At 40.2% G+C, this 26,882-nt stretch overlaps 1 protein-coding gene across 1 annotated transcript in view; it reads left to right on the top strand.

Moving 5' to 3' along the window:
* LOC126418683 (uncharacterized) overlaps positions 1-26,882 on the top strand; it is a 412,934-nt gene that overhangs the window by 152,737 nt on the left and 233,315 nt on the right. Inside the window, exons 10-12 of the mRNA XM_050085576.1 lie at positions 9,014-9,160; positions 21,799-21,939; positions 23,327-26,299. Coding sequence (XP_049941533.1) covers positions 9,014-9,160; positions 21,799-21,939; positions 23,327-26,299 — 3,261 coding nt within the window. The remainder of the gene's footprint in view (positions 1-9,013; positions 9,161-21,798; positions 21,940-23,326; positions 26,300-26,882) is intronic.

Below are 26,882 nucleotides of genomic sequence, written 5' to 3'. Positions count from 1 at the left end.
TCTTTTTATTAGACTGAACACACAGCTAAAGAAATTACTGTGAACCATCGAAGTAGCATGGAAAATGACTGTTCAGAAATCATTGAAAGTTTATCACAGTAACAAAGTATAAAAGTGTTGGGCTTAGTCCATTAAGCTTTGTATAGCATGCTGTAAGCCAATTTTGTTTCCTGCATTATATAGCCTGCCAGGGATGGATGAATATGATGTCGAAGAGCCAGTGTATATACCAGGTCCATCCACAACCCCAGAAAAATTTATTGAAAGTTATGAATTACTTAAACTGTCACAATTTAAAGTTACCAAAGTACACAAGACAGCTGCCCAGAATATATTTGATCCTAGTCTTGTCTTAGCATTAAAATTCCAGCAAGCAGCATCAGTAATGATTCATGTTCCAGTGGAAAATTTGTCTGAAGAACATGGCAGTGCTGAGTATGCAGGCTGTAGTACTTTAAATCAAAAATTTCCAAGAGAAATTTAGCTGAAGCTTTGTTAAAAAAAGACAACAACAACAGCAACAACGACCCTGTAGAATGTAGACCTTTACCAAAATGCTATGCAAAAACATTCTATGTTTTCCAGAAAACTGCACTCTCATCTATGTACTTTAACAAATACCACACACTGTACACTATAAAAACTTTAAGAACTTAGTAAATTTGTAACATAACAAGCTAGATGCAGGGCTAAATGCAGAATGGAATTTTTTTGCCACTAGTCATGGCAGAAATGCGTGTGATAGAGCTGGTGGTACTATCAAATATTTAGCCACCAGAGCAAGTATACGATACCCATTGACGGTCACCTTTTAGGTCCAAAAGATATGTTTACAATTGTAAAGTCTATGTTCCAGGAATACAGACGTTTTATATTATGACAAAGGAGGTAACAAAATTCACAAATACATTACAACAATGATGTGAGTCTGGTTCTACCATTCCTGGGACAAGACTTAATGATTTTTTCCAAATGACTGAATGAAAACAGATTGCTGATAGAGCATATTTCATCATATGCTAAATGCATACAAGTTCATATTGGGCTTCAAAACAAGGCCTCTTATCACTATTAAAGAAAAAACATGTACAACAGAGCTCTCTGTGATAACTAATGGTGACTTGGAAAAATTATAGAGATCAGTGGAGGACATAGAGATGCAAATTTACGTAAGCCAGCCAAGAGCAACAAATGAAACAAGTATATTTTTATTTATATTCTTTCAGTTTAGAATCACTAAAGAGAACAAACACTCTTCTGATTATTTTTCATGTTGTAAAGTATGATGCTGAGAAACAAAAATGAAGATGGTGAAACTTTTGATTTTGGTAAACAAAAGTTTCAAAATTAGCAGAAAAATTATCTTGAGAAATGACTTTCATTATAATTTGTAAATATTTGCATGCATAATTATAGTGTTTGAATAATTTTATATGTTATGTGGCCCTTTTATCTATACAATGAAGCTGTATAAAATTATTCATAAAAATTTTATAGTGGTTGCAAACTTTTATCTCACCTTTTCTACAAACGCCAGTCTGTGAAAATAAACCGAATTCCAAAATTATGTCTTAGCTACAATTTTGATTAAAACATTCAGGAAAAAGTATTTTGCTATCTTTCATTATATGCCTTCTGTAGCTAATTTTTTACATACTACTGTGACATGAGGTTAACAGGATTTGGTTATTTTGGATTATTTCAAATGAAATTAGGTGAAATGAACCTAATTGGCATATAATCTCAGGATTTCCACATGTTCTGGAAATCAGGGAATATGAAATGTATCAGGGAAATTTGAAAAAAAAAAAAAAAAACACTGGGAAAATCTTGTTTTTGTCTCAGTATATTAAATGGTTTGTTTACCAAGATATCATGTGTTGTCACTGGATGGGCGCAGCTGAGTACATGCGCCTCTTTCCTACTCCCTCTCCCCTTCTTACCACTCTCCTCAGCTTGGAGCCAGTGCTGCCACCACTTCCTGCCACTAGCCTAGCAGCTACCGACGAGAGGCAGGGAGGCAGGAGGAGTGGTTGTTTGGATCTGATTCTTAGAGATTGTTGATGCAACGGCCAGAGATGGTGGTCATGTCTGCATGAGTTGTGTCTTGGTGACTGTGTGAGTATGTGTATGCTCTTGTTTTCTGACAAAGGGTAGGGCCGAAAATTTAGCTGTTAGAATGTGATTGTCTTTTCTGTGTGCCTGTCTGTGACTCAGCGATCATCTTTACGGTGAATTGCTACCTATCTTCATTAGTGTTGATTCTCATAGTATTTGTGCAAGTTATCTGTTGCATGGATTGATCAACAAGATCTCATTTCGTCGACATTGTGTCTGTGATACGCGAATAGCTGGTCACAGGAATGGACTTCCACGACGGGCCACAATCATGGGCCATTTCTGTGGGTATCTCTAACGGATTGGGCCTGCCGATCTGAAGCCCATCGTTTTCCACTAACTTGAAAGCCCTGTCTATCGGATATAGTCTCACCAATCTGCCTGCAGTCTGGGTCTGTTTATGTATGGAATAATATGGTGGGTTTTCGTGTTTTATCCACAGGCCCAGGACTGCAGTGCTCCTTGCCAGGCCAGAAACAATGGATTTCAGGAATTGCATCTATCTCACCACAAGTACATTCTACAGTGTGGCTGGCATATTATAGACATTTTATTTATTCTAGTACATTTTGGCGCTTCGAAAATAATTTATATATTAGAAAGTATGGACGATAACAAGAACATTGTGGCAGTCAGTTGCGGTTTGTATGCTATATAATCATATATTTCTCATAAGAAAAATCAGACAATACCTGTAAAATAATAGACATGACACAGTGACAAATAACTGACCATGAGAACATAGCAGAACCAACATCTTCTTGGTGGTCACCTACATTGTTGGTTTACACAACTCTTCCATGCTTTACACTTCTTTCAAGAGGCCTATTTTTTTCTGAGGTTATTTCTGAAATCAGTGAAGGTATTTTAAATCTGTTTTGTGACTCCAAGGAAATGCGTATTTTTGTCACAAATGTGTTACATTTTATTGAAATAAAATAACAACGTGGTCTTAATATAACACACGTACCATTTACCTTGCTTTCTCTATCTCAAAACAGTTAATTATAAAAGATGTTGATGTTACTACTTAAGATTTTTGCTCACACAGGGGAGAAATCTACCACGGGGCCCCAGCCTTAGCAGCATCTTTTCCCATCTGTGCTGCATATCTATCCTCTTGCTATTCTTTTTCCCCCTCCCTTGGGGAACATGTCTAGGGTGTTTTTGGGAATGTTCTTCACTGTCTGTAGTTGACATTAGAACAGTCTCGCCACTATCATTCATTCCTTTTTTCTTTCTTCATTCACCTTCTCATATCCTTCCTCTGCTTTGGCATTTGAGGCTCTTCTTTTTTTTTTTCTTTTTCTTCCTTGTGCACTCTTGAATTCAGGCCCAAATGTCTGACACTTAACAGGTGACTAGGTAGAGCATAATTCCCAGCCCCATGTTGAAAGGTAGGGTTCGCACATACACCTTGGTACAGGTTAGGCCCAGGGAGGGGTAATTTCCTGAGCTGCTGCCTTCCCAAATTGCCGATTGGTCCTTCTGTCAGGTGTTATGGAGGTGTGAACAATCACCTAAGGTGGTTATGCCCCCATGTGAAGGGGGTCCCCCAGTTGGAAGGAGCATGCCATCAGAGACGCTGGCAATCGTGGGGGATTTTCTCGCAGTGAGCCAATCATCTTCACAATCACAATCTACAAAATGTAAACAGAATGAGGCTGACGATTCAAAAACCCTCCCAGCAGCACCACAGTTCCTCGTGGTTTCATGAACTGAAGACGGTCAGTCCTTCACAACGGCAAATCAGTTTATTATTCAGAAAGGTGAGGTGTCGATGCAACTGCTGTCCCTGTGAAATCGTGCTCTCATTTACACAATGCCACTTTGCTTTTGGAGACTACTTCGGATTCTCAAGCATAACAACTGCTTGCAGCTTCGCTCCTCCATGGCTATCCTGTTCTTGTCGAGGCCCATCAAATGCTGAATTCTTCCTGTGGTGTTATTTACAGTGGGCAGTTCGATGGTCTGACCGAGGCAGAAATCCATACGTACCTCTCTGATCAGGGTGTCATTGCAGTCCATTGGGTGATTAAAAAAGTCCATGCTTATGTAGAGCCCATATGCACTCTCCTTCTCACTTTTGATAGAGTGGTTCTTCCATCTAAGATCAAAGCAGGCTGTGAGATTCTTACAGACCGACTGTACATTCTGAACCCGTTGCGCTGCTACCGGTGTCATCAATTCAACCACACTCGGATGTCTTGTCAACACCTGGCCAAATGTGTAACCTGTGATAAAGGTTGTTCGCCTCATTCTTCCTGCTGCGTCAGCTGCACTGGTGACAATGCCGCCACCTCTTGATATTGTCCCATGTATCTCGATAAGTGGGCAGTATAGGAGATCTGGGTAAAGGAATAAGTTCCTTACCCTGTTGCTTGCAAGTTATTGGCTAGTTGCAAACCCTGCATTCTACCACCTGGCACTTACAATACTGTTCTTGCTACATTTCGCCCCATGAAGGACATGGTCACACAGACGTACGACCTCAGATTTAGCTTGGAGGTTGTGAAATCGTTCAGTGTCATGGTAGCATTGCAGTCCCCTCATCCAGCTGTGTAACAAGCCATCAGACTCTTGCCTCACATCACCAGCTACACAACCGGCAGGCCGGAAAGGACAGAAGGAAGACTCACATGAAGACTTGCTACGTCCCTCCAGCCAACCAACACAAGTCTTCCTCTGCTAAACAAGAAGGCTCAAAGAAGTCCAACAAAGGCAAACAGTTTTCTCCTTTGCCGACTCGAAGATCATTTTCAGTAGTGTCGCTGGTGCACACCATCAACTGTTCTTCTGCCCTGGACTCTGCAGTCCAACAACAGAAGAAAGCCGACACTTCTGTGGACCTCGTGGAGCAGGATCCTCTTGCTCTGTGCCCTGTAGCTTCGAGTCTTCACAGGCTGGCACTCGGTATCCACTGAGGTGACACCTTTTCATATTTTCCTCCTCCAGTGGAACGTTGGCTGCCTTTGATCCAACAAAGAGGATTTATGGCTCTTTTTTAAAAGAATCGCAGTGTCCACTTGTACTCTGCCTTCAGGAAAAAAATTGCGTCCTCATGACTGCTTTGAGCTTTTGCATTTCTTCCGTGTCTGTTTTGACCTTTCGCCCGAGGTCAGCATTCCATCTCATCAGGGAGTCATGCTGCTCATACAAGATGATGTTCATAGTCAACCTATCTCCCTAACTACCTGTCTTCAGGCTGTTGCAGTTTGCCTTTTCCTTCCTCACTTGACATTTTCCTTTTGTACCATTTACAGCCCTCCATCATTTGATGTCACCAGGGCCAAATTCCTCCAGCTTATTGGGCAGCTACCTCACCCATGACTTTTTAATGTGCACCATCCCATTTGCGGTTCTTCCTGAACCTGTCCAAGAGGTGCCCTCTTGGCTGACCGTCTTAATCAACTTAACCTTTTCTATCTTAACAGAGGAGCACCCATGTTGCTTTCAGACTCCTCGCACATCTGTTCCCATTTGGACCTATCCTTCTGCACTGCCCATCTTGCACATCATCTTGAGTGGTCCTTTCTGTCACCTACTTGAGCGACCATTTCCTGTGTGCTTTCCATTTTCTGACTCCTACCCCGCCTCTGTGCACACCCAAATGGCAGCTTACTAAGGCCGACTGGAGACTTTACTCCTCCCTGATGACCTTCGATGAACGAGATTTCTCCTCTTGTGATGCCCAGGTGGAATATCTTACAAACGTTATCGTTACCATTGCATTCCATTCCTCGCACTTCCTCTTTACCACGCCATGTCCTGCTCCCTTGGTGGGCTGAGGCATGATGCAACACAGTTCGTGTTCTTCTGGATAACCAAAAAGCTTGCTGGATTTCATTCACTAGTTCTTTTAACAGTTCCAGCCCCTCTTCTTGTGTGTGCCAACCTCCAACAGCTCTCTGGGACCAAGGTCCATTCCCCAATTTTTGGCCTGACAGTAGCAGATTGTGTCATTATGTACCCTATGTCTCCAACACCTTGGGCTGCCATTTTGCAGAAATTTCAAGCTCCTCCCACTATCACCCTGCCTTCCTCCATTGGAAATGAGCAGAGGAGGCTCTGGTGATACCCTTATCTTTTCAGAATCGTGAGTGTTGCAGTGCTGCCTTTACTATGAGGAAGCTAGATCATGCTCTCAGTTCTTCCAAATCCTCTGTCCTGAGGCAGACCCTGTTCACTTTCAAATGTGGCGGCACCTTTCACTTGCAGATAAGCTCTTCCTGCTTAACACATACAACCGTATCTGGGCAGAGGGCATGTTTTCCAGACACTGGCACGAAGCCACTGTCGTACCCATACCTAAGCCTGGTAAGGACAAACACTTTCCTTCTTGCTATCGCCCCATCTCTCTCACTAGCTGTGTTTGCAAGGTGATAGAACATATGATTCATGCCTGGCTGGTATGGTGACTCGAGTCTTGCAATTTACTAACCACTGCACAGTGTGGATTTAGAGCATGCTCTTCGGCAGTTGACCATCTCATCACTTTGTCTACCCATGTCATGAATGGTTTTCTATGGAAATCCCAAACTGTGGCTTTGTTTTTTGATTTGGAGAAAGCCTACAACACTTGCTGGAGGACTGGTATCCTTTGTACTCTCTACACGTGGGGCTTCTGTGGCCACCTGCCCTACTTCATTGAGGAATTTTTAAAAGACTGAGTTTTCGAGGTACGTGTGGGTTTTGCCTTGTCAGAAACCTTTATCCAGGAAAACGGTGTGCCTCAGGGTTCCTTCCTGAGCATCATCCTCTTTGCTATCGACATTAACCCTATAATAATGGCTTGTCTTCCGCTGGGCATCTCCGGCTCCCTTTTTGTTGATGATTTTGCCATCTATTGCCATTCTTCATGAACCTGTCTCATTGAGCAGCATCTTCAGTAATATCTTGATCACCTTTACTTATAGGGCATCGACAGTGGCTTTCGTTTTTCCACTGACAAAAACGGTTGTATAATTTCTGGCAGCACAGTTGGTTTCTCCCATCATCTTTACATCTTGGGCCTGTTGCTCTTTCATTTGTTTAAATTGCGAAATTCCTGCTCGACAGGAAAGTATCTTGGTGCTCCCACATCTTAGCTAGCAGCCGCTGTACGCAATCCCTCAGTGTCCTGCATGTCATCAATGGTACATCCTGGGGTGCAGATCGAACCATTTTTCACCGTTTGTACTGGTCCCTTGTATGTTCGCAACTAGACTATGGGAGATTTGTTTATGCTTCTACATATCTGTCCCTCTTATGCCGTCTCAATACTGTCCACCATCGTGGCATCTGTTTGGCCACTGGTACCTTTTACACTAGCCCGGTTGAGAGTCTGTATGCAGAAGCTGCCGAACTACCACTATACAACTGCTGTGACTTTTTCCTCAGCAGATATGCATGTCATTTGACTGCCATGCGTGGCCACACATCCTATGCCTTCTCCTTCAATGACTCCTTTGATTGTCAGTATGGGGTGTGTCTGCCTTCTCTGTTACCTCCTGGAGTTCACTTTTGGCTCTTGCTCCAGCAGATTAACTTCATGCTCCCTGCAGCTTTCCTGGTGGGTGTGAAGCCTTCACCACCTTGGCTTTGTGCGGCGGCCTGTGTTCGCCTTGGCCTTCATTCACTTTTATAAGGACACTACACCAGGCTTGCTCTATTTCCTTCAGTTTCATGACCTGCGCATGGAATTTTGCGATAGTACCTTTGTGTACACTGGTGGCTTTCGGACTGACCGTTGTGTTGGGTGTGCCTTCGCCGTCAGCACCAACATTTTTTGTTATCGTCTGCCCTGTACCAAGTCACAGAGTACATCCAGCGACACAGTCTTTTCAATTGTGTCACTATTCAGACTCTCGCAGTGCCCTTCAAAGTCTCTGTGCTCTGTACATCGTCCATCCCTTAGTGCAATGGGTCCAGAAAATCTTTCACTTGCTCACTCTTTATGGAGCAGCTGTGATGTTTATGTGGGTTCCAGGTCGTGTTGGTGTGACAGGAAACAAGGCTGCTGGCGCTGCTGCCAAAGCTGCATTCCTCGTACCTCAGCCCCCAATTAACATATTTGTCATGAGATTAGCTTTCATTTTGTTTAGGTCTTCTAACTCTTTATGAGACTGTGAGCATGTTGATGCATGAACCTGAATGATTTCCGTGGAATATTTTTATTTCTAAAGAAGTGTAGTTGTTCTCTTAAGAGTCCTTCAATCCAAAATATTGATTTTGTTTTCTAGTTTAGCATAAAGATTGCGTCTGAATTACTTCCATGTCCTGTTTCTCTGTGTCTAAACACATGTTCTGGTTTTAATTCTGGTTGTCATTGTTGCTGTACTTCAGACGATCATGCTATAATCCCCTGTGATATTATTTAATTCCTCTTCCAATTTCTTTAACGTATAATGACTTTCTAGCACTTTGTCATTTATTCTTCCTAAATAAAAAAAATGCCAGAAGCAATTTTTTTAATGTGAATGTTGTCTATTTAGTCCTGCTATCTGCAGCAAGTTGCAGGTCCAGAAGTACCTGGTCATGTTCTGAATCCAGTGCATTATTCCGAATATTCTTTCACTGTGGTCAGAATACCAATCTTACAGGAATTTGAAAGTGGCTATAGGGCCTTTAACAATCCTACCTTTTGTACACTTGCCTGCCAGGGTTTGAAGAGTGTGGAAAAACTTGGGACATCAGTGCAAAGATGATCAATTTGTTTTGGACACTGTTGGATCACCGTCATGCAAATTTTTCAATAATTGTCCAAACTGCTTGAAATAACTTGTTCTTTTGGTATCAAAAATTCCACCAATTATTTGTCATTGGAAATAAAAACTAGGGAGTATAGTTTTCTTTTACCATTACTTATTTGTCATTGTATTATTGACTACTTTTACACCAACATGTCTTATTGCAGCAAAAACACCAGACATCCAGTGAAGGGTTTGTAATTGAATCTGCTCCAGTTCAGAGTGTGCCTCTGCAGCAACTGTTGCAGCAAGGTTTATCAGTACTTGGTGCACAGCCAGGAGCCACAAACAAGCAAGAGAAAGTACAACGCAAGGTATATCCATTAAGAGCAGTCTAACACACACTCATACTGTGTTGGTATTATATTGAACAAAACATAGTCCTTAAGTATTGCATGAATTTATTGTAGGTTTTTAGTAACTGTGGACATGATATAATCAAAATGTATCAAATCTTACTATAGTTCAGTAGAAGTAATGACCCACGCGAATTTAAAAAAAAATTGTTTTTTTAGGATACATATGATTTTGAACAAAACTGCCAGGTACTTCACTGCCAGAGGGATACCAGAAATGACATTATTGACAAATAATAATTTGTAGAAGAGCACATGCTTTTATAGCACAGTTAATGTTGTTAACTCTTGTATCAGCTGTATATTGAGGGAACTGTTTTTATTTTTCAAATGAAATGACATATTTTTTAAATGGCATTTGAAAACTCTTTAAAAGAAGAGCGCAGTGATATAACACTTCTTACCATTGGTATTAAAACTTTTTGCTAAATTAGCTGAGAAATTTGCTGCAATTGAAAGGCAAGGTAGCTGGAACAGCGGCGGCATGTCTTTGGATGAAAGGAAGATAGGTTCCCCATCAAGAAAAGGTGAAAAATTTGGTGGGGACCATAAAATAGCTTTAATGCAGAAACCGAACAATGTTTGAGTAGATACATTCAGCCTCGCCTTAATTAATGAATGAATTATTTTACGGAGTGTTGTCTACTTTATGGTATATGATTGTGATGTAGAGGTAGTGGAAGGGTGACCACTGCCTCTTTTTGCCAGATGTCAACCCTTCTTAACTCTTCCTCCAACTTCCCATCTCCTGTCTCCTCTTGTCCACTCCACCCAACACAATCCCTCAGCGTGTTTGAGCTGCAGTGCTGGCACAACGTAGCCAGCCAGAACAATGTTGTTGTGTAGTTGTATGTTTGTGTGTTCTATTAGCTCAGAAGAAGAATTCATCTGAAAGTTAGCATCATTCTGAGTCTTTTTCATCTGCCTGCCAACAACTCAATACCAGAACTATATGATGAGTTATTACTTTTACTCCTATTATTTAAATTCCACCTGTTTCCATTTCCATATTTATAATGTAAAGATTTATATCCTTGCATTGCTTTAAGTATCTAAGATCTGGCATAATGCATTTGATTAGCTCATCTTACCCATCTTTGTAGACAGTGCACTTGTTCATCTTATGGCCGAGTGGTTCTAGGCGCTTCAGTCTGGAACCGCGCGACCGCTACGGTCGCAGGTTCGAATCCTCCCTCGGGCATGGATGTGTGTGATGTCCTTAGGTTAGTTAGGTTTAAGTAGTTCTAAGTTCTAGGGGACTGATGACCTCAACTGTTAACTCCCATAGTACTCAGAGCCATTTTTTGTTCATCTTATTGTGTACGTATGAATTGCTGGGCTCTCAAAACTATCACAAATTTTGAGAGTTCTCTTATTTCAAGAAAGAGAAGATGATTCAGGTCAATAAAACATTAGACTCTATATCATACCTCACGGAGCGGGGGATTTATACAGACTTCCTGTTATTTCAAGCATTACTGATGTTGCAGAATCCCTGCACTGATCTAAAGGCATAAATAGTGTTAACTGTTGATCCTAGCCTCAAACTTGCACAGCCTTTATATTTGAGGAAAGGCATATCCTCTATGTCAAGTCATTATTATTTTTTGGCAATGAAGATGTCCTTTAGCATCAGTTGTAGAAAATGCATTGCAGAGTACCTCATGGATGCTGAATATGACTCTCTTAACCATTTCTACCAACTACATACTTATTCTAATTTGGTTACTAAAAGTACAAAAATAATTTGGCAACCATGGACTGATTATTCTCTGGGAGCACTTCAAACCTCCCTGCTGTTCTCGAGTTTGAATCCTACACCTCCAGATGTCACTCCATTTATTTGAAATGCGGAAGCAGTGCGTGATCGCAGTAACAATGGAGACTTATAGTGCGATGGAATGTGCAAAGTGTTGCTTATGTTGCCATGAAACACAGTCACCAGCTGTAAAAAAATGCTTCAGAACAGAGAATCACAAAGCACTGCCTCAGGCAAAGACTATAAAAGCATTGTATGATCGTTTTGTGGAAACAGGTTGCATGGCACATTGATAGAAAGGTCAAGGTTGCTTACGAGTAGCATGCTCTCATGCATTTGGGAAGAAATTTTGTACAGATGGCATACTGGCTGTATGATACGGAAGCCACATGGAACATTTATAGAAAGAAACTTGCTATCCTGTCAGTCCTGTAACTGAGAATAAAGTATTTCAAGTAAGAAAATCTCTTATGTTATTTAACGTTACTTCGAGACAGATAATTGAGAATCACCCTTTATATTGTGGCCATATAGAGCTCGTTGGTTTTCTCTTCACTTTATGCATACTATTTATGTCTACAGTACAGAACCACCGTAATATCATTGACTTATATGGTTGATTCCATCAGTGATTAATCTAATGAGTAAAGGAAAGTCTGTCTTAGCTCCCCTCATAAGTAGTAACTGAATTCATAGCTTTATTTTTCCTTCAATATAGATATCTGACCAACATACCTATTTATAGACAGTATGGCATAGAGGCAGGTGTTAACTTGTATGTAAATCATATTCAGGCGCTTTGGCTTCTTTACACAGATGGATTTTTCCCTCCAGTGAATTTTACTCACTACCAACGAATTGAAGTAATTCATTTTCTGGTAACAGAGCATCTGACATGGTGTATATGCCCTGGGACAACTGGGAAAAACACAGGAATTTTTCATTGGTTTAGTTTTCAGTTAAATTTTTGTAATTTTCTGTGGTAAGAACTACTAATCCAACAAGGAATTTTACTTTAGCTCACTACTGCCAAGTAATATGCAACAGTAAAACATAAATGAGAGAAAAACACCAAAATAAAACTTAAGTTGTAAAGAAAATGATTCATTTACAACAATAAAACACATTGTGCACACAAACTTCTGCCGACAGCAAAAAGTGTCAAAGACTTTAGGATGAAGAGTATGCAATACTTCATAACAACAAACTGCTTTCGATGAGCATGACGTCACAACTGTTTACATTTATACCAGGTCGTGGGAAAATATTGTGAATGGTGGCTTGAGAACTATTACTTTCAAAGTAAATTTCCTTTTACACACGTTGAATTGTGTTACATAAGATGAATTTCTTAGATCTCAGAGTGTTTGACTCTCATTCAAAACTTAACACTTTGAGGAGCAGCCCCTTAGCAAAATTTAGTGTGCAGAAGACCAGACATTTACTTCTTTATTTAAAACTTTACCGACCCATTTGTATTTGATATATCTTAAAGGATAACACAAGCAAAAAAGAGTGATATCGTATGTGAAAGCTCAGCTTTTCTTATACCTAGACTCTTGTGTATATAAATTAAACCATCAACTTTTCCTATTTGTGTGTTTGAGCTACTTAACAGTGATGTTGCTGTGGGCTGACTACATCATATGTCTTTTGCTCTGAATATCAACTGTCATTGGCTGGTGAGATCACGTGATGTGAGCTGTGATTGGCTGACAACAAAGCATCGCTGTCTAGATTTCAGTAGTTCGGAAATTAATGTGTTGTGCTTGGTGGACTTTGTATTTATCCTTTTGTAATATGAAAAATGCAGTGCACATTTTGCTGCACATCAAAGATGTTCCCAAAACATGCCCTTTTTTATCTAAATTGCTGGGTTTTATTATCTAAAGTGCCAGGGCATTCTGCGCTGGTATATAAAACCTTTACTATTCAAAGGATTGAGACGTTTCCTAGTTCCAAGGGAAAGTATACTGTCACATGAAATGGAAAAAGTGAATTTTCACCTGGGAAAAAGTGTCTTCTTGACTGAGATAGCTGGGAATTTTTTTACCTTGTTTCCATATACACCATGATCTGAATATAGTTAAAAAGAGCTTATATGGTGCTGGAAATTAGTCAGTCAATGAAGAAATGGGGAAAATTTGAAGTAGAAAACCAGACATGGAAGTAATTGATTGTTACTCAATACACAGAGGAGATGTTCAGCTACAGTCTACCACAATGAAAATAAATGCTAGACATGTTCAGGTTAGGCCTAGATCCTTCTAAAGATGCAGAAAACACACAAACATTCACAGAATCACATCTCTCACACACATGGCTGTTGTCTTCTCCAGATGCTGTAAGGATACCGTGATAGAATGGGTCGAGAGGTAGGAATATGTGAAATTAAGACAGAAAATCTTTGATAGTACATTGAGAGGAGTATTTAATTGAAATTTTATTTAATTATTTAATTTGCAACCACGGCTGCAAACTACTAAGACAAATTCTTTACAGACAAACGGAAAAACTGTTAGAGCCCAACCTCAGGGAAGATCAGTTTGGATTCTGTACAAATTTTGGAACACATGAGACAATACTGACCCTACGACTTATCTTAGAAGCTAGATTAAGAACCTACATTTCTAGCTTTTGTAGACTTAGAGAAAGCTTTTGACAATGTTGACTGGAATATTCTCTTTCAAATTCTGAAGGTGGCAGGGGTCAAGTCCAGGTAGCAAAAGGCTATTTACAATTTCTGCAGAAACCGGATGGCAGTTGTAAGAGTCAAGGAGCGTGAACAGGAAGCAGTGGTTCGGAAGGGAGTCAGACAGGGTTGTAGCCTATCTCCGATGTTATTCAGTCTGTATATTGGGCAAGCAGTAAAGGAAACAAAAGAAAAATTCGGAGTAGGAATTAAAATCCATGGAGAAGAAATAAAAACATCGAAGTTATCCAGTGACATTGTTATTCTCTCAGAGACAGCAAAAGACCTGGAAGACCAGTTGAACGGAATGGACAGTGTCTTGAAAGAAGGATATAAGATGAACATAAACAAAAGCAAAACGAGGGTAATGGAATGTAGTCAAATTAAATCAGATGACGCTGAGGGAATTAGATTAGGAAATGAGACATTTAAAGTAGTACATGAGTTTTGCTATTTGGGGAGCAAAATAACTGATGATGGTTGAAGTAGAGAGGATATAAAACGTAGACTGGCAATGGCAAGGAAAGCATTTCTGAAATTTGTTAACGTCGAGTATAGATTTAAGTGTCAGAAAGTTGTTTCTGAAAGTATTTGTATGGAGTGTAGCCATGTATGGAAGTGAAACATGGACAATAAATAATTTAGACAAGAAGAGAATAGAAGCTTCCAAAATGTGGTGCTTCAGAAGAATGCTGAAGATTGGATGGGTATATCACGTAAATAATGAGGAGGTACTGAATAGAATTGGGGAGAAGCGGAATTTGTGGCGCAACTTGACTAGGAGAAGAGATCGGTTGATAGGACATGTTCTGAGGCATCAAGGGATCACCAATTTAGTATTGGAGGGCAGTGTGGAGGCTAAAAATCATAGAGGGAGACCTAGAGATGAATACATTAAGCAGATTCAGAAGGATGTAGGTTGCAGTAGGTACTTGGAGAAGAAGCAGCTTGCACAGGACAGAGTAACATGGAGAGCTGCATCAAACCAGTCTCAGGACTAAAGACCACAACAACAACAACAACAACAGGAATATTGAATCATCTGTAACTTTTTCAGAGTGAATTATTTTTGAACTTTGTCAGGTTCATCAAAGTAAATGAGTGTGGTATGATTAGGCATGCGTGATCGTAGCTGTTGTAAGTCTCCACCCCAAAGATTTGATAGCAAATTTTAAGGAACACCATTGGTTCATTCAAAAGTATGGGGCAAGAACATACTCATGGCATTCTGTATGATGTTGCTATTTTATGGTTCGATACTTGTGGAAAGGAGCTGTACAGAGCAATGCAATGTAACAACAGGAACATAATTAGTGTGAACAGCAGCAATTTCTGACATGTGCAGGAGATGTATCATACATGGGAAACAGCGGACACCATCATCAAACAGAGAGAAGATGAATTGAAGTGGTATCAGACAATGCAATCACGATGCATTGATGATGGCAGCGCAGTGAGCTGTGTTCTCAAGCAGATAATCATGTATCGTGAAAAGGTTATTGGCATAGTAGGTTGCATGTGCCATTATGGCATAGGCATCATTTAGTAGAAATAGAAGTGTATTTTGCTCTTGTGTTGTAAATAAACTAATGTACTATGTCTGAAAGTGAGAATCATTGTGATAGGGATATAGTAGTTAAAGTTGTGGAGGAAAATATTTAGCTACATGGTTAAAGTAATTTAAGTTATACAATTTGGGAAATGAAATAGTCGTGGGCAAGAGAAATGTAGATCCAGATTCAGGAATTGCAGAAATGTTTGGAACTAGCGCAGCAGACTCTTATTTCATGAGCAAGACAGTAGTACATCAATTTCGCATCTGCGGCAAGATGATTTACAAAATGAAGGAAATAAGATAGAATGAAAATCAACATTGAGAGGTACTGGAGGCCAGAAAGAGGTAGACATGTAGGTGCACATAGCAAGACTAATGGAAATTATGAACAAAAGCACTAAGTAACTAATGGATAGAACATTATCAGACTTGAAGGAAAATACAGGTAAAATGCAGCTGGAATGGAGAAGAAGATAGAGGAAAATGCAGCCCGAACGAGCCAAATAAAAACTCGGCATGAAAAATTTATCGCTAAATGGAATGAGGGGATAGAAAAATATGACAAAAAATAACAAAGGATGAGGAAACGAGTCGTGTGCATGAACTAACAATTACGCAGGTTGTGGCGGTAGCAAACAATGTTGCTGAGAATTGTAGCCAGCTCAGCTCACAGTTAATCTCTGTTCAAGACAAGGCAAAAGCTATAGTAGAAAAAGTAGCTGAAATTGGTGAATAAAGAGAGATACAAATTGCCAAGGTCAAGATGTAATTAACTATGGCTGCTGCCATTGTAACCTCTACCAATGGTAACTTGTGTAACTTCATAATGGGTATTTCACAAAAAAAAGAGACTGGGGACATCAATACAGGAGTAAACAACATAGCATTAACTGATTTGGAAGAATTGGAAGTTCTCAGTAGGGATTGCAACAGATTTCGACTGGGAGGGAGACTACAGCCAGTGACATTTTTGTGCAGATCAATCCCCGAAAAATGGTGTGACACAAAAAAAGGTAACATTTTGCAGTGAGACAGATGGATGAATGTGAAGCCAACTGAACAGATTACCTAAATTTAGGTAGGATGATGTACAAGTGTGAAAAAAGTTTTAATAGAGACACATTGTCACAGGAGACGCAAGATGTTGTTGGATGAACTGACCTGTGAGTATATAATAGACAGCAGATGGCTCGGTGGTTGGCATGTTAGAAAAGTCACAATAATTAAATACACTGATGAGCCAAAACATTATGATCACTTTTTAATAGCACGTTGTTCCACTTTTCAGACATAGTACAGCAGAGATTCTGTGTGACATGGATTCTACAAGTCCTAACAAGATTCCAGAAGTATATGGTACCAGTTACATATGCACGGATCAAGCAGTTCCTGCGAATTACAGGATGGTGGTTCACGGGCATGCAGATGGTGCCCAATATATGTTCTAATGAGTACTGATCAGGCACTTAACGATGAGAGCCGGTATATGTGTCAGCCAGCCTGAATGTTGTTTTTAGGCAGTTTTCCACATCCCACTAGATGAATACTGTGCTGGTCCCAAATCCTGCCTCAGTTACACGACTCACAGACATTTGAGACACATTTGCACTATTTCATGAATTACGCCAGACACAGACAGCTGGGGTACACTGCTTCCACCCTGGGGGATACAGGGCGGCAGCAGGAAGGGCATCCAGCCACCCCTTCAAATTAATCATGCCAAATCAGATTGTGGCCATGCTGACCCTGCGAAACTGCAGGACAAAGGCAAAAGTGAAAGCGAAAGGATACAGATCAAGCACATTTGATGGCTGAGACATCAATGGGAGTTCACTAAAATGCACCTCAAACCACTGTAGCATGATTCTAACCTTGCAGCATGGACTGTTACCCTGCTGGAAGATGTCATCTCCTTAGGGGGAGATTTCAGACATGAAGCAATGCAGGTGGTCTGCAATAAGGCTGTCAGGTAATTCACTACTGTCATGATGCCTTTCATTGCTATCACAGATTCCATGGAAACCTAATTAAGTGTACTCCATAGCATAATCCTGCCCTCACTGTTCAGCATCTGTGGCACAGTGCATGTTTCGTCCAGCCATTCGCTTGGATGATGGCGTGTCACAATAAGGTACTCATAACACTAGTATGCCAACAGGTGACCAGCTTCGGATGTGCCATATTGGACCATTGTAGGTTAGGAATGTACTATCTGTTGATCCACAGTGAAAAATCAGTGATACTGTGCCCACTGCAATCATAACTGACTATGTCGTTGGGTCAACAAATGAACACGTAGGGGTCAGGTGATGTGGAGCTCTGAGATCAACAATGGCGTTTCAATGGTGTTCTCCAAAACACTTGTGTCTGCACCAGCATTGTAATCTGTTGTCAGATCTGCTATGGGTTGCTGCCTATCCTGGTTTGCACAGTAGGGGCTCCTTTGACATCTACATTTTGTGATGAGATGTGGTTGTCCAGTGCCATATGGGCTACTTGTTATTTCACCACCCTTCAATCACTTGCCATAAGGTACCCATAACACTAGTATGCCAACAGGTGACCAGCTTCAGATGTGCTGCATTGGGCTATTGTAGATTAGGAACGTACTATACAGTGATTGGATTCTGCAGATGTTGTCAGTGATATAGGTGTTTATTTTTTAACTGCATCTGTAGGCCCATTGGAAGTAGGCTAATAGAATGCTGTGCTTACAGGTGCCAAGTTTACACAGTAGCTGGTGTTTGTGGTATTTCAGCTGTTCCATGGGGATGCTGTGAGACCAACGGAGGTGGTGGTTCTACAGTGCATGTGTGCATTGGCTAGTCCAAGCCCACGCAGCCAGGCACAGCGATGCATCATGTATCAATGAGCCGGTGTCATGGTGGTTCGTTGAGTCCAGCAGAGGGGCAAGATGATGTCAGGTGCCTGGAATGTGTGCAATGGTCATATAAGCAGACAGACATGGAACAACAACTGTCCATAATTAGTGCTTCCCAGATGCACACATTTACCAACAACACAGGTCTATCAGTGGCAGCTCACCGAGCACATCGACAGAGGCTGACAGTGCCCCCTTTCATGTATTATTGGGGGTGCTCTTGCTCATGAAAATGTCAGCAAAACTCGAAAGTGGGGCCACTCATGAGGTAGCCACCATACCATGAGGTCACTGCACTGATTCAACACAACAACATAATGATGCACAGCTGACAGGTCAGAGGTTCAACACTGCCACCACAAGTCAGTGTAGGGAGGGGGAGGGGGGGGGGGGGCTGCTGTTTGCACCTTTCTGCACATCAGCATTTCCAGTGCTAGAAAAATTGAGTATTAGCCAGTGCAATGAATGTGAGCAAAGTGCAGTGTTTAAAAAAGCGCAAAGCATTAATAATACAGGTGAGTGTGCAAGCCTAATTTATTGTTATTTGTATAATGTCTTGTTTAGCAATGGCATTTTGATTGGAAAAATTCTAACAGGAACAACAAAAGTTGAGGAAAATTACGTAGGTGTCTAATCTTGTGTTACGTGATTTCTGGGCATTGTTTATGTAGCATCCAACAGTGATTCAGATTCCCAGTTCTCTCCAAGTATTGATATGCAAGACAGGTCAGAGATACTTGCGACTTGATACACAGGCTGCAGCTTTCCTCCCACACTGCAGTTTCAGGCGTATTACACAGGCCCATTCACTGATGCGAGTGTATCGTAAATACCGTGGCCCTGCACTTACCAGTCAGTCTCTCTAATTCCTTGAATCCTTTCATATGTGCCATCGATTAATAGAGTTATTGACTTTGCCAGTATTATGTCCTTACTGAGATTGCTCCCTTGGCAGTTTGTGCTTGCTTATGACAACTTCATTATACTCTGAACTTTGTTTTTGGTTAGCTGTTCACTTCGTGAACTCCACTGTCATTGACCTTGGGAACTGACTGTATGTTCGACTGGTCTCTGCGTTGCCACGAGTGAAAGTGATCACAAACTGTGTTCTACATATACAGAGTAGGATAGAAAAGTCTGTTGGGTGATCAATAGATTTAAACAAATGTTTGTGCTGCTTACTTACATTAACTTTTGATTTTGATTATTTATACTTGATGTTGGTGAACAGAAATTGAAAGTACTAAGTGTACATAAAATACTTAGCAAATTTTTACTTTTGAATGATTATCAGGGATAACTGAACTTCTACAGAGGCACGCCTTTCATTATTTGCTTAATGTGCTTCCTTATACTTATTTACTTTTTATCAAGTTAAGTATTGCTGTATGCTTGTCATGTAACCGATTTGTTTGATATTTTGTGTTTAATAGTTGCTCGACATTTTGATAGATCAGTACCATAGTTAATACAAGTCATAGTTGTAAATTACTGAGCTGGAGTGTCATTGTATTGAAAAATACAGGATGTCCCACATAAAACCGGTACACCTCTCACTAGAGATTCAAGTAACAGTGAACTGACTAAAAAAAGAATAGATAAAACATTTAGTTACCAGTTTATAAGATATGCTGTAAATGGTGGCCATGGGCATCCAGGCACCATTGACTTTTTGCAATGACGTTATCAGCTACATGCTGTAATACTGCAGGTGTAATGTTGTTAATTTCTTTAGTAATGTTTTGTTTAAGATCGTCTATTGTGTGAGGATTGTCAGAATTACACCTTGCTTTTTAGTAAACCCCATAAGTAAAAATCACATGATGTTAAGTATGGGGAGGTTGGGTTACAGAGGGCTCTACTGACAAGTCTGTCTTCAAGGAACACATTGGTGATTTGCAACATATTTTAGTTTGAAGTGTGAGCAGTTGCTCCATCTTGTTGGAATGCTGCATACGGCTTATTTGCGTCTGTTATTGTGCATAGAAAGAGTAAAAGATCTCTAGATATTGCAACTGTTTAAGGTGTAATTGAAAGATATGGGGCCAATAATGCACATGATGGACAACGCAAACCAGGAGCCTATCTTCTTTGAGTGGAGAGGTTCTTCATGTAGAGTGTGTGGGTTATCCTGCCACCAGTATTTGCAATTCTGGGACTTTACATAATGTGACAAATGAAACCAGACCTCATCTGACATGAAGTAAAGCAAGGGGCAAGTAAATGTTAGCAATCAATGTTAACAGTCAGTTACAATAATGAGCTCTCTTTTCCTGTTCATTACTTTCAGCTGTTGCATCACACGCACATGATAGGATTTTAATTTCTTATCTTTTAGTATACGATGACATGATGTATGAGATGTACCTACCACACCACAATAACCTCGTTACTGACTTGCAGTGATTTCTCGCTAATGTACATGCGAATTCTGCCAACAGTTTCTGGGGTCCTCACTGATGGTTGTCTATTCCTTTTCACATTCAATACAGATCTCACAGCCCACACCTTTTTGCAAAGATCTTGAATAACACTATTTTGAGACTGTTGCCACTTAACAAGCAATTGGACTTGAGATGATTCACCAGTATGTGAGGTGTGCAAGTTTTATGTATAATAAAGTCACAGGCATTTGGTTCAGTGTTTCTGTGCTTAGTGTATTTTTTTGATTTATATGGGGTATTTGTAACCGTCATGGGAACTCGAGCTGTTATGTTTGCTGAAATTTGCATTGTATGAAACAGTTAAGAGTGGGAATGTAAGGGTACAATGATCAATATCCACACCAATGAGCTACCTACCAGCAGGCAGTAGCTGGAGAGTCTTATCTTTTAAAACTTTTTATTGTGTCCCATCTTTCTCTGTGTACAGGGCACTGTCATGTTGTGCTGACAGTAAGAGTCAGTAGCAAGGGTGTGAAGGAGTAGTGGGGAGAGTGGGTTGAGAAAACAGCTATTGGCAAATCTGAGAGACAAGAATGTGAGAAATTAAGATAGAAAGTGTTTAATATTGCACTGAGAGGACTATTTAATTGAAGTAGGAATATCAAATTGTGCATAACTTTTTTGGAGTGAATGAATTTTAGAATTTGTCAGTTTTGTCAAAGTATGTGGGTGTGATATGGCTAGATGTCTTTTTGTTTGAATCTTGAATAAAATACATTAAAGGACATCATCTTTCATTACATAAGAGCCTTGCCATCTTTTATGTTTAATTTTGTAGTAAATGAAGGCAGATACGTGAAGCACAATTAAGAGGCAGTTGAATTTTCTATGCAGTTGTGGCCTTTGTAAGTCTCCACTCCGAGTGTCAGTTCACTTAAAATTATTGGGAGGAGAGCTTATGATACCAAGGCCCAATTCTTATAAGAATAGATTGGACAGTTTTGCAAAGTGGCATTGTGTGTGCAGCTTTAGTTCCTGGAGGGCAAGGGTTTCAATCTGGATTATCTAGCATTCTTTTTCCTTGTGCCTGTCTGTGACACTGTGTTCCGTGTTTGGTGAGTAGAAATCTATCCGTTCCATATTGTTTTATTCAATCCTAGATTTTCCATTGTCCGGTGAGACCAGAGAGTAATTATTTACATACCCTGTTTGTTTTTATTTGTTTATATTTCTATGTTGGAGAACAGTTGTATTCTGTATGATAAAAATGTCCAAGATTGTTGCATTTTTCCATAGAATTATTGTTCATGTTGCGCTTATTTCAGCAACAGCAGCCATCCTCTCAGATTCCAAGAGAACACACAAACCAGCAGATATCTGCACTATTACATACAAGGCTGCAACAGAGATTTTCTGTGCTGAACCCATCAACAGAAACTACTTGTGCACAAGAGAAACAACACGAGGTATATTTATTCTACTGCAGTTTTGACGTATGTTAGCAAACACTAAAAACAAACTTTTTATTTTATTTATTTTTTTTTTTTTACAACTACAAGGATACTTAACATTGTTTAAAACACTGTAATTTGGATCAAAGACATTGGAGCAAACAATCTGATAGGAAGGAAAAATACAATTCTCTCTGAAAAAATTCTTTTACATAATGCAAATTTGCTATTAAGATAAATACAAGAAAATATTAAGAAGTGATTGTTCACAATTTTAATTTTTTATGCTGTGTGTCTAGAATCTGTAGATTGCTTACTGTTGCATCAAAAGAAAATTTGTTGTGCATAATACTCTTGAAAGTAAGCATATAGTTTTTTTGTATTATCTTCCATTTTACTTTTAATTTATAAATCTATGCTTCAGCATTTCATATAATTTGAAATTCACGGAGCTTATTTATTTGTGTAACATTCACTATATTATAAAGGTTGTTTCATGAGTAAGTAGTCTACGTAGTGTGAGGACATACATGAAGATTTATGTAATTGAATCTGTCCTTGTTGTCTCCTTTTATGTTTTAGATTTTGCTTGCAAATTCCTCATAAAGATACTTCCTTGCAAAAGCTACAAGTTGAATAGGTACACTAAGACAAATGTTTTCTTCTAAGTGTAATGTTTCTTATAAAACTCTAATGTGCCCTTCTCGTGTACGTAATTTTTTTTTAAATGAAATGATGGGCTTTCCATCTCCTCAGACTAGTTCATACCATCCTTGAGCCCTCTATAAATTCATTATTGAAATGTTAATGTTTGAGTCCCAGTCCATTTTGCACTTTCTTCCTTACTCTGATTTTATTTGCTTCAAATGGCTCTGAGCACTATGTGACTTAACTTCTGAGGTCATCAGTCACCTAGAACTCAGAACTAATTAAACCTAACTAACCTAAGGACATCACACACATCCATGCCCAAGGCAGGATTCGAACCTGCGACCGTAGCGGTTGCTCGGTTCCAGACTGTAGTGCCTAGAACTGCACGGCCACTCCGGCTGGCTGATTTGGTCACATCTCATCTATTAATTTCTCACACATCATGCTTAGGTTGCTATAGGGGCTTTCTTGTGCCAACTTGTTTTGTGTAACTTATATTTCAAATTTTACGAATTCTTTAGTCCAGAACCAATCGGCCTTCCTTTACAGTTAAGTTTCTAGGTTTTGTTTCATCAGTGATTGTGCTATGTGACTCTCACTACTGTCAAAATCAACCATAAGTAATACTGATTTTTATTTTGTTCCTCTTGTCACCAGCTACATTCTAAAGAAAGATGAAAGCACTTTTTTCTTTTCCTATGTTTAAGCTCCACAAATAAAAATTGCAAAGCTGCTATTTATAATGTTGCAGGCACATCGACTGCATGGGCACACTGCACCTGCGTCACAGCACAAGCAGGGTGTAGAAAATGTTCCAAGTATGCAGCAGCAAGCCAGCAAAATAAGGATCCTTCAGAACACAGTTCACCAACATAACAGACAGCAGACATCACAAACACACCAGCAGTCCAGTGGCCATCTAGTGTCACAGCCTTCGCAGCGTTTGAGTGAACAGCGCATTCAGCTAGTTCCATCCCAATCCACTGTATGTACTCAACCCCAGCCTAATGTGCAGCTCTCGTCTCGTATTTTGCAGGAGTGTGGACCACAGTTTCCACAACACACTAATGATCAAAGCATAGTTCAGACTATGAACAGCCATAGTGAACCTAATGTATCAAAAGAACTGTCTCATCATTCTAGTCAATCGGTGTGCCGGCCACAACAGCTCTCAACTGAACAAAGTGCACAGCAAAATAGCATACAATTTACGTCACTGCAACAAAGTGGACAGCATGTGGTTTCAGGTGCTCAGAGCAGTAGTGCACAAAATATATACCACACTCCGAAACAGTCCATCCAACAGACTGCCTCACAGCTTGCTCGACCCCTTAGTGAGAAGCCCGTCATCCAACTTCCACAGCCTGGTAGACAGTCAATAGCCAGTGCTCAACAACAGCCTAGTGGGCATGTTTCTCAGCCTGTGCAGCAACCTGGTGCTCAGTACATTCCCCAGTCTTTGCAGCAGACCAGTGTAAAGTCCATGACCCATCATCCCCAGAGTGTTGTCCAACCTCAGCTACAATCTGATAGCAGGTATAAGTCACTCCTGCAGCAACAGTCCAGTGGTCATCATGTTTACAAGCCTTCACAGCAACCTGGTGGCCAGAAAGTGACACAAGCTCTGCAGCAACCTGATATATCCCAGCCTTCAACAGGAAACCCAATGTGTGGAGCTCGTACTATACAGAAACCCAATGTTGTGAACACTGTATCTACGTTACAGATTCCAAATGAAACATCTTCACTAAAAGCTCCACCAGCTGTACAAAATATAACTAGGGAACAAACTATAACACAACACACTCCAAGAATGGCTAATGCTACAGTGCATCAAAATATGCAGAAAAGCTTACATTTGGTATCAGGGCAGGTACCGCCCCAACCAAAGGGGTTTCCTGATAGAGTTACAGGCTCAGGACTTAAAAATTGTTCTGAGAAACCAAATGAATTTGTTACTTCCGAATCTAAGAATGCGGGAGCATTAAGCACAACACACAATGGACGTAGTTCAGCCCTCAAAGAGCAGAAAACATGCATTCCAAAAACACAAGTTGCTCTACAGCAGGCCAGTGAGCGGAGAGAATCCCATTTAGTGTGTCAAAACAACCAACAACACATGACTCGCACTCATCTGCAGCCAGATACCCAATGTGTTGGCCAACCTCAACAGTGTCAGACTCCCCAGCACCCTGCTGTACAAGCCTCACTACAAGTTCCCCATATGTCGAGTGCAATGTGTGTGTTACGAAGCCCACAAGAAGCTGCCCAGCAAAACTTACAACTGGCCCCACTTCAGCACACTGCCCAGAAACTATTCCAGTCCACAAATCATTCAAGTGTGCAGAGTGAATCCCAGAAACCAACCCAGTCAAGTGTAAAGCATGCATCTCTTTCTCCTCAGTTGACCAACCATATTGTCCAACATTCTGTTGAAAATAATGCAACACAGCGAACATTACAACCCACTGTTCAGAATATGACAAATCATTGTATTCAACAAAGTGGACATTTGTCTCTTCAAACACTGCAGAATTCCAGTGTGAAGTCCCTCCCATCTTCTTCACAACCTAGTATACCAAGTTTGAGTGTGACTACACAGCAAGGAATTAGACAAACAGTGCAAACTGTGTCTCAGCCACAGGTAACTAGATCATCCATTTTGACAGAACCACAAAACGTGGCTGTAAGTCAAGAGAAAAAGAATGAGGATACTTCACTTAAAACACAACAACAACAACTGAATGGGCTGAATAACATGCTGTCAACATGCCAAAACAATGGGCAGCATACAGCAAAAGTTTCTCAGGTTTCTAAAATACAGTGGGGAGCCCAGAGTCCACAGAAACAAAATGGGCAGCCTGTTCCACAGATTTCACATAATTCAGGTGAAAAGACGGTCTCGCAAATTCCAAATCAGCACAGCGGGAAGAATTTGGTCCAAATTTCAGGTCTGTGTAATCAGCAGCATACTACGTCACAATCAGTACAAGAAATTTGTGAATCAAATTTGTCAAAGTTTCAGCAGCAGCAGAAACAACAAGTTATGTCACATGTGGTTCCTACAGGGGAGGTAACAAACAGAAGACAAACAGAAAGCTCTCTGCAAAGACCAAGTGAATCAATTGTGCCAAGAAACCCATTGATATTTCCAAAAACTGTGCAGAGCTTAAACACGGAAAGTGCTCCTCCTAAGTCACAGATCCCTATTGTTTCAGAACTTGGATTAAAACAACAACAACAACAGCAGCAGCAGCAACAGAAGAATTATACGCCAAGCAGTAATTCACAAGAGCCCCAGCAGCTTACACCACTTACAGAGTCTGGTTCTGTTTCCCATCAAGCAATCTCAAGAACACAAGCACAGGGTCCTAAAAACCACTTGCAGCAACCTGAAGAAAGAACACACCTGTCCCTCAGTGATGGAGACTTTCTACAGAATATGTCCCAGCCACTACAGCATTTGAAAAATAAACAAAGTGAAAAAACTGAATTGAAAGTGCAGCCAGTGATTCCACTGCAGAAGTCAGAGTCATCTAACAAAGAAGGAAGTCTTCACCACTCTAACCAGCAGTTGTCTTCTTCTGTTCCTGTCTCACAGGTGGTTTCTGAACGACCCAATTCTTTGACCACGAATAACCAGCTCATACCAGCGAATGTGTCTCAACAGTCAGTTGTATCTCTTTTCCCAGGAAATCTCTTTGTAATGCTCCAACAGCAGCAGGTTTGTATCTGTATGTCTGTGACAGTATTAGTGTATGCTTGTTAATCAACTCATAATTTCTCAGCCCTTTTACGCTCATCTAATAATTAGTATTTTCTTTGTTACTAACCCACAGTCCAACAGTGTTTTGAATTTTATCTCTCATATGTTAGTTTCATGTTCCAGATATCACATTCATAGTAAAACATTTTTGATACACAGTTTTTATGTAAGTGATAAGTTACTTTTATTTCAGAAGTAAGTTTTTTATAGTGTGGTGTCGGTGAGAGACATGTATATGTGTCATTCAAACAAATTTTTGTTATGTGGCAAATATCAATTTTTAAAAAATATATTATAATTGGAAAAATAAAAATAAATCTACTCACCAAGTGGTGACAGGAGAAAATGCCTATGAAAGTTAAGGAAATGTCCAAGCTTTTGGAGGTAATGGCTCCTCCTTGCAAAAGAGATGAAGGAGAGGGAAGAGAGATGAAAGAGATGAAGGAAAAGGACTGGGAAGCCACTGGCTCCAAAAGCTTGCACATTTCTGTTACTTTTGTAGTCACCATTAGGCAAGTAGACTTTTATCCATCCAATTACA

The sequence above is a fragment of the Schistocerca serialis genome, chromosome 9 (genome assembly GCF_023864345.2).
Source record: "Schistocerca serialis cubense isolate TAMUIC-IGC-003099 chromosome 9, iqSchSeri2.2, whole genome shotgun sequence".
NCBI classification, from domain to species: Eukaryota; Metazoa; Arthropoda; class Insecta; order Orthoptera; family Acrididae; genus Schistocerca; species Schistocerca serialis.
Note: the sequence above shows the minus strand (reverse complement) of the source record. Positions and strands in the feature narration are given on the sequence as shown.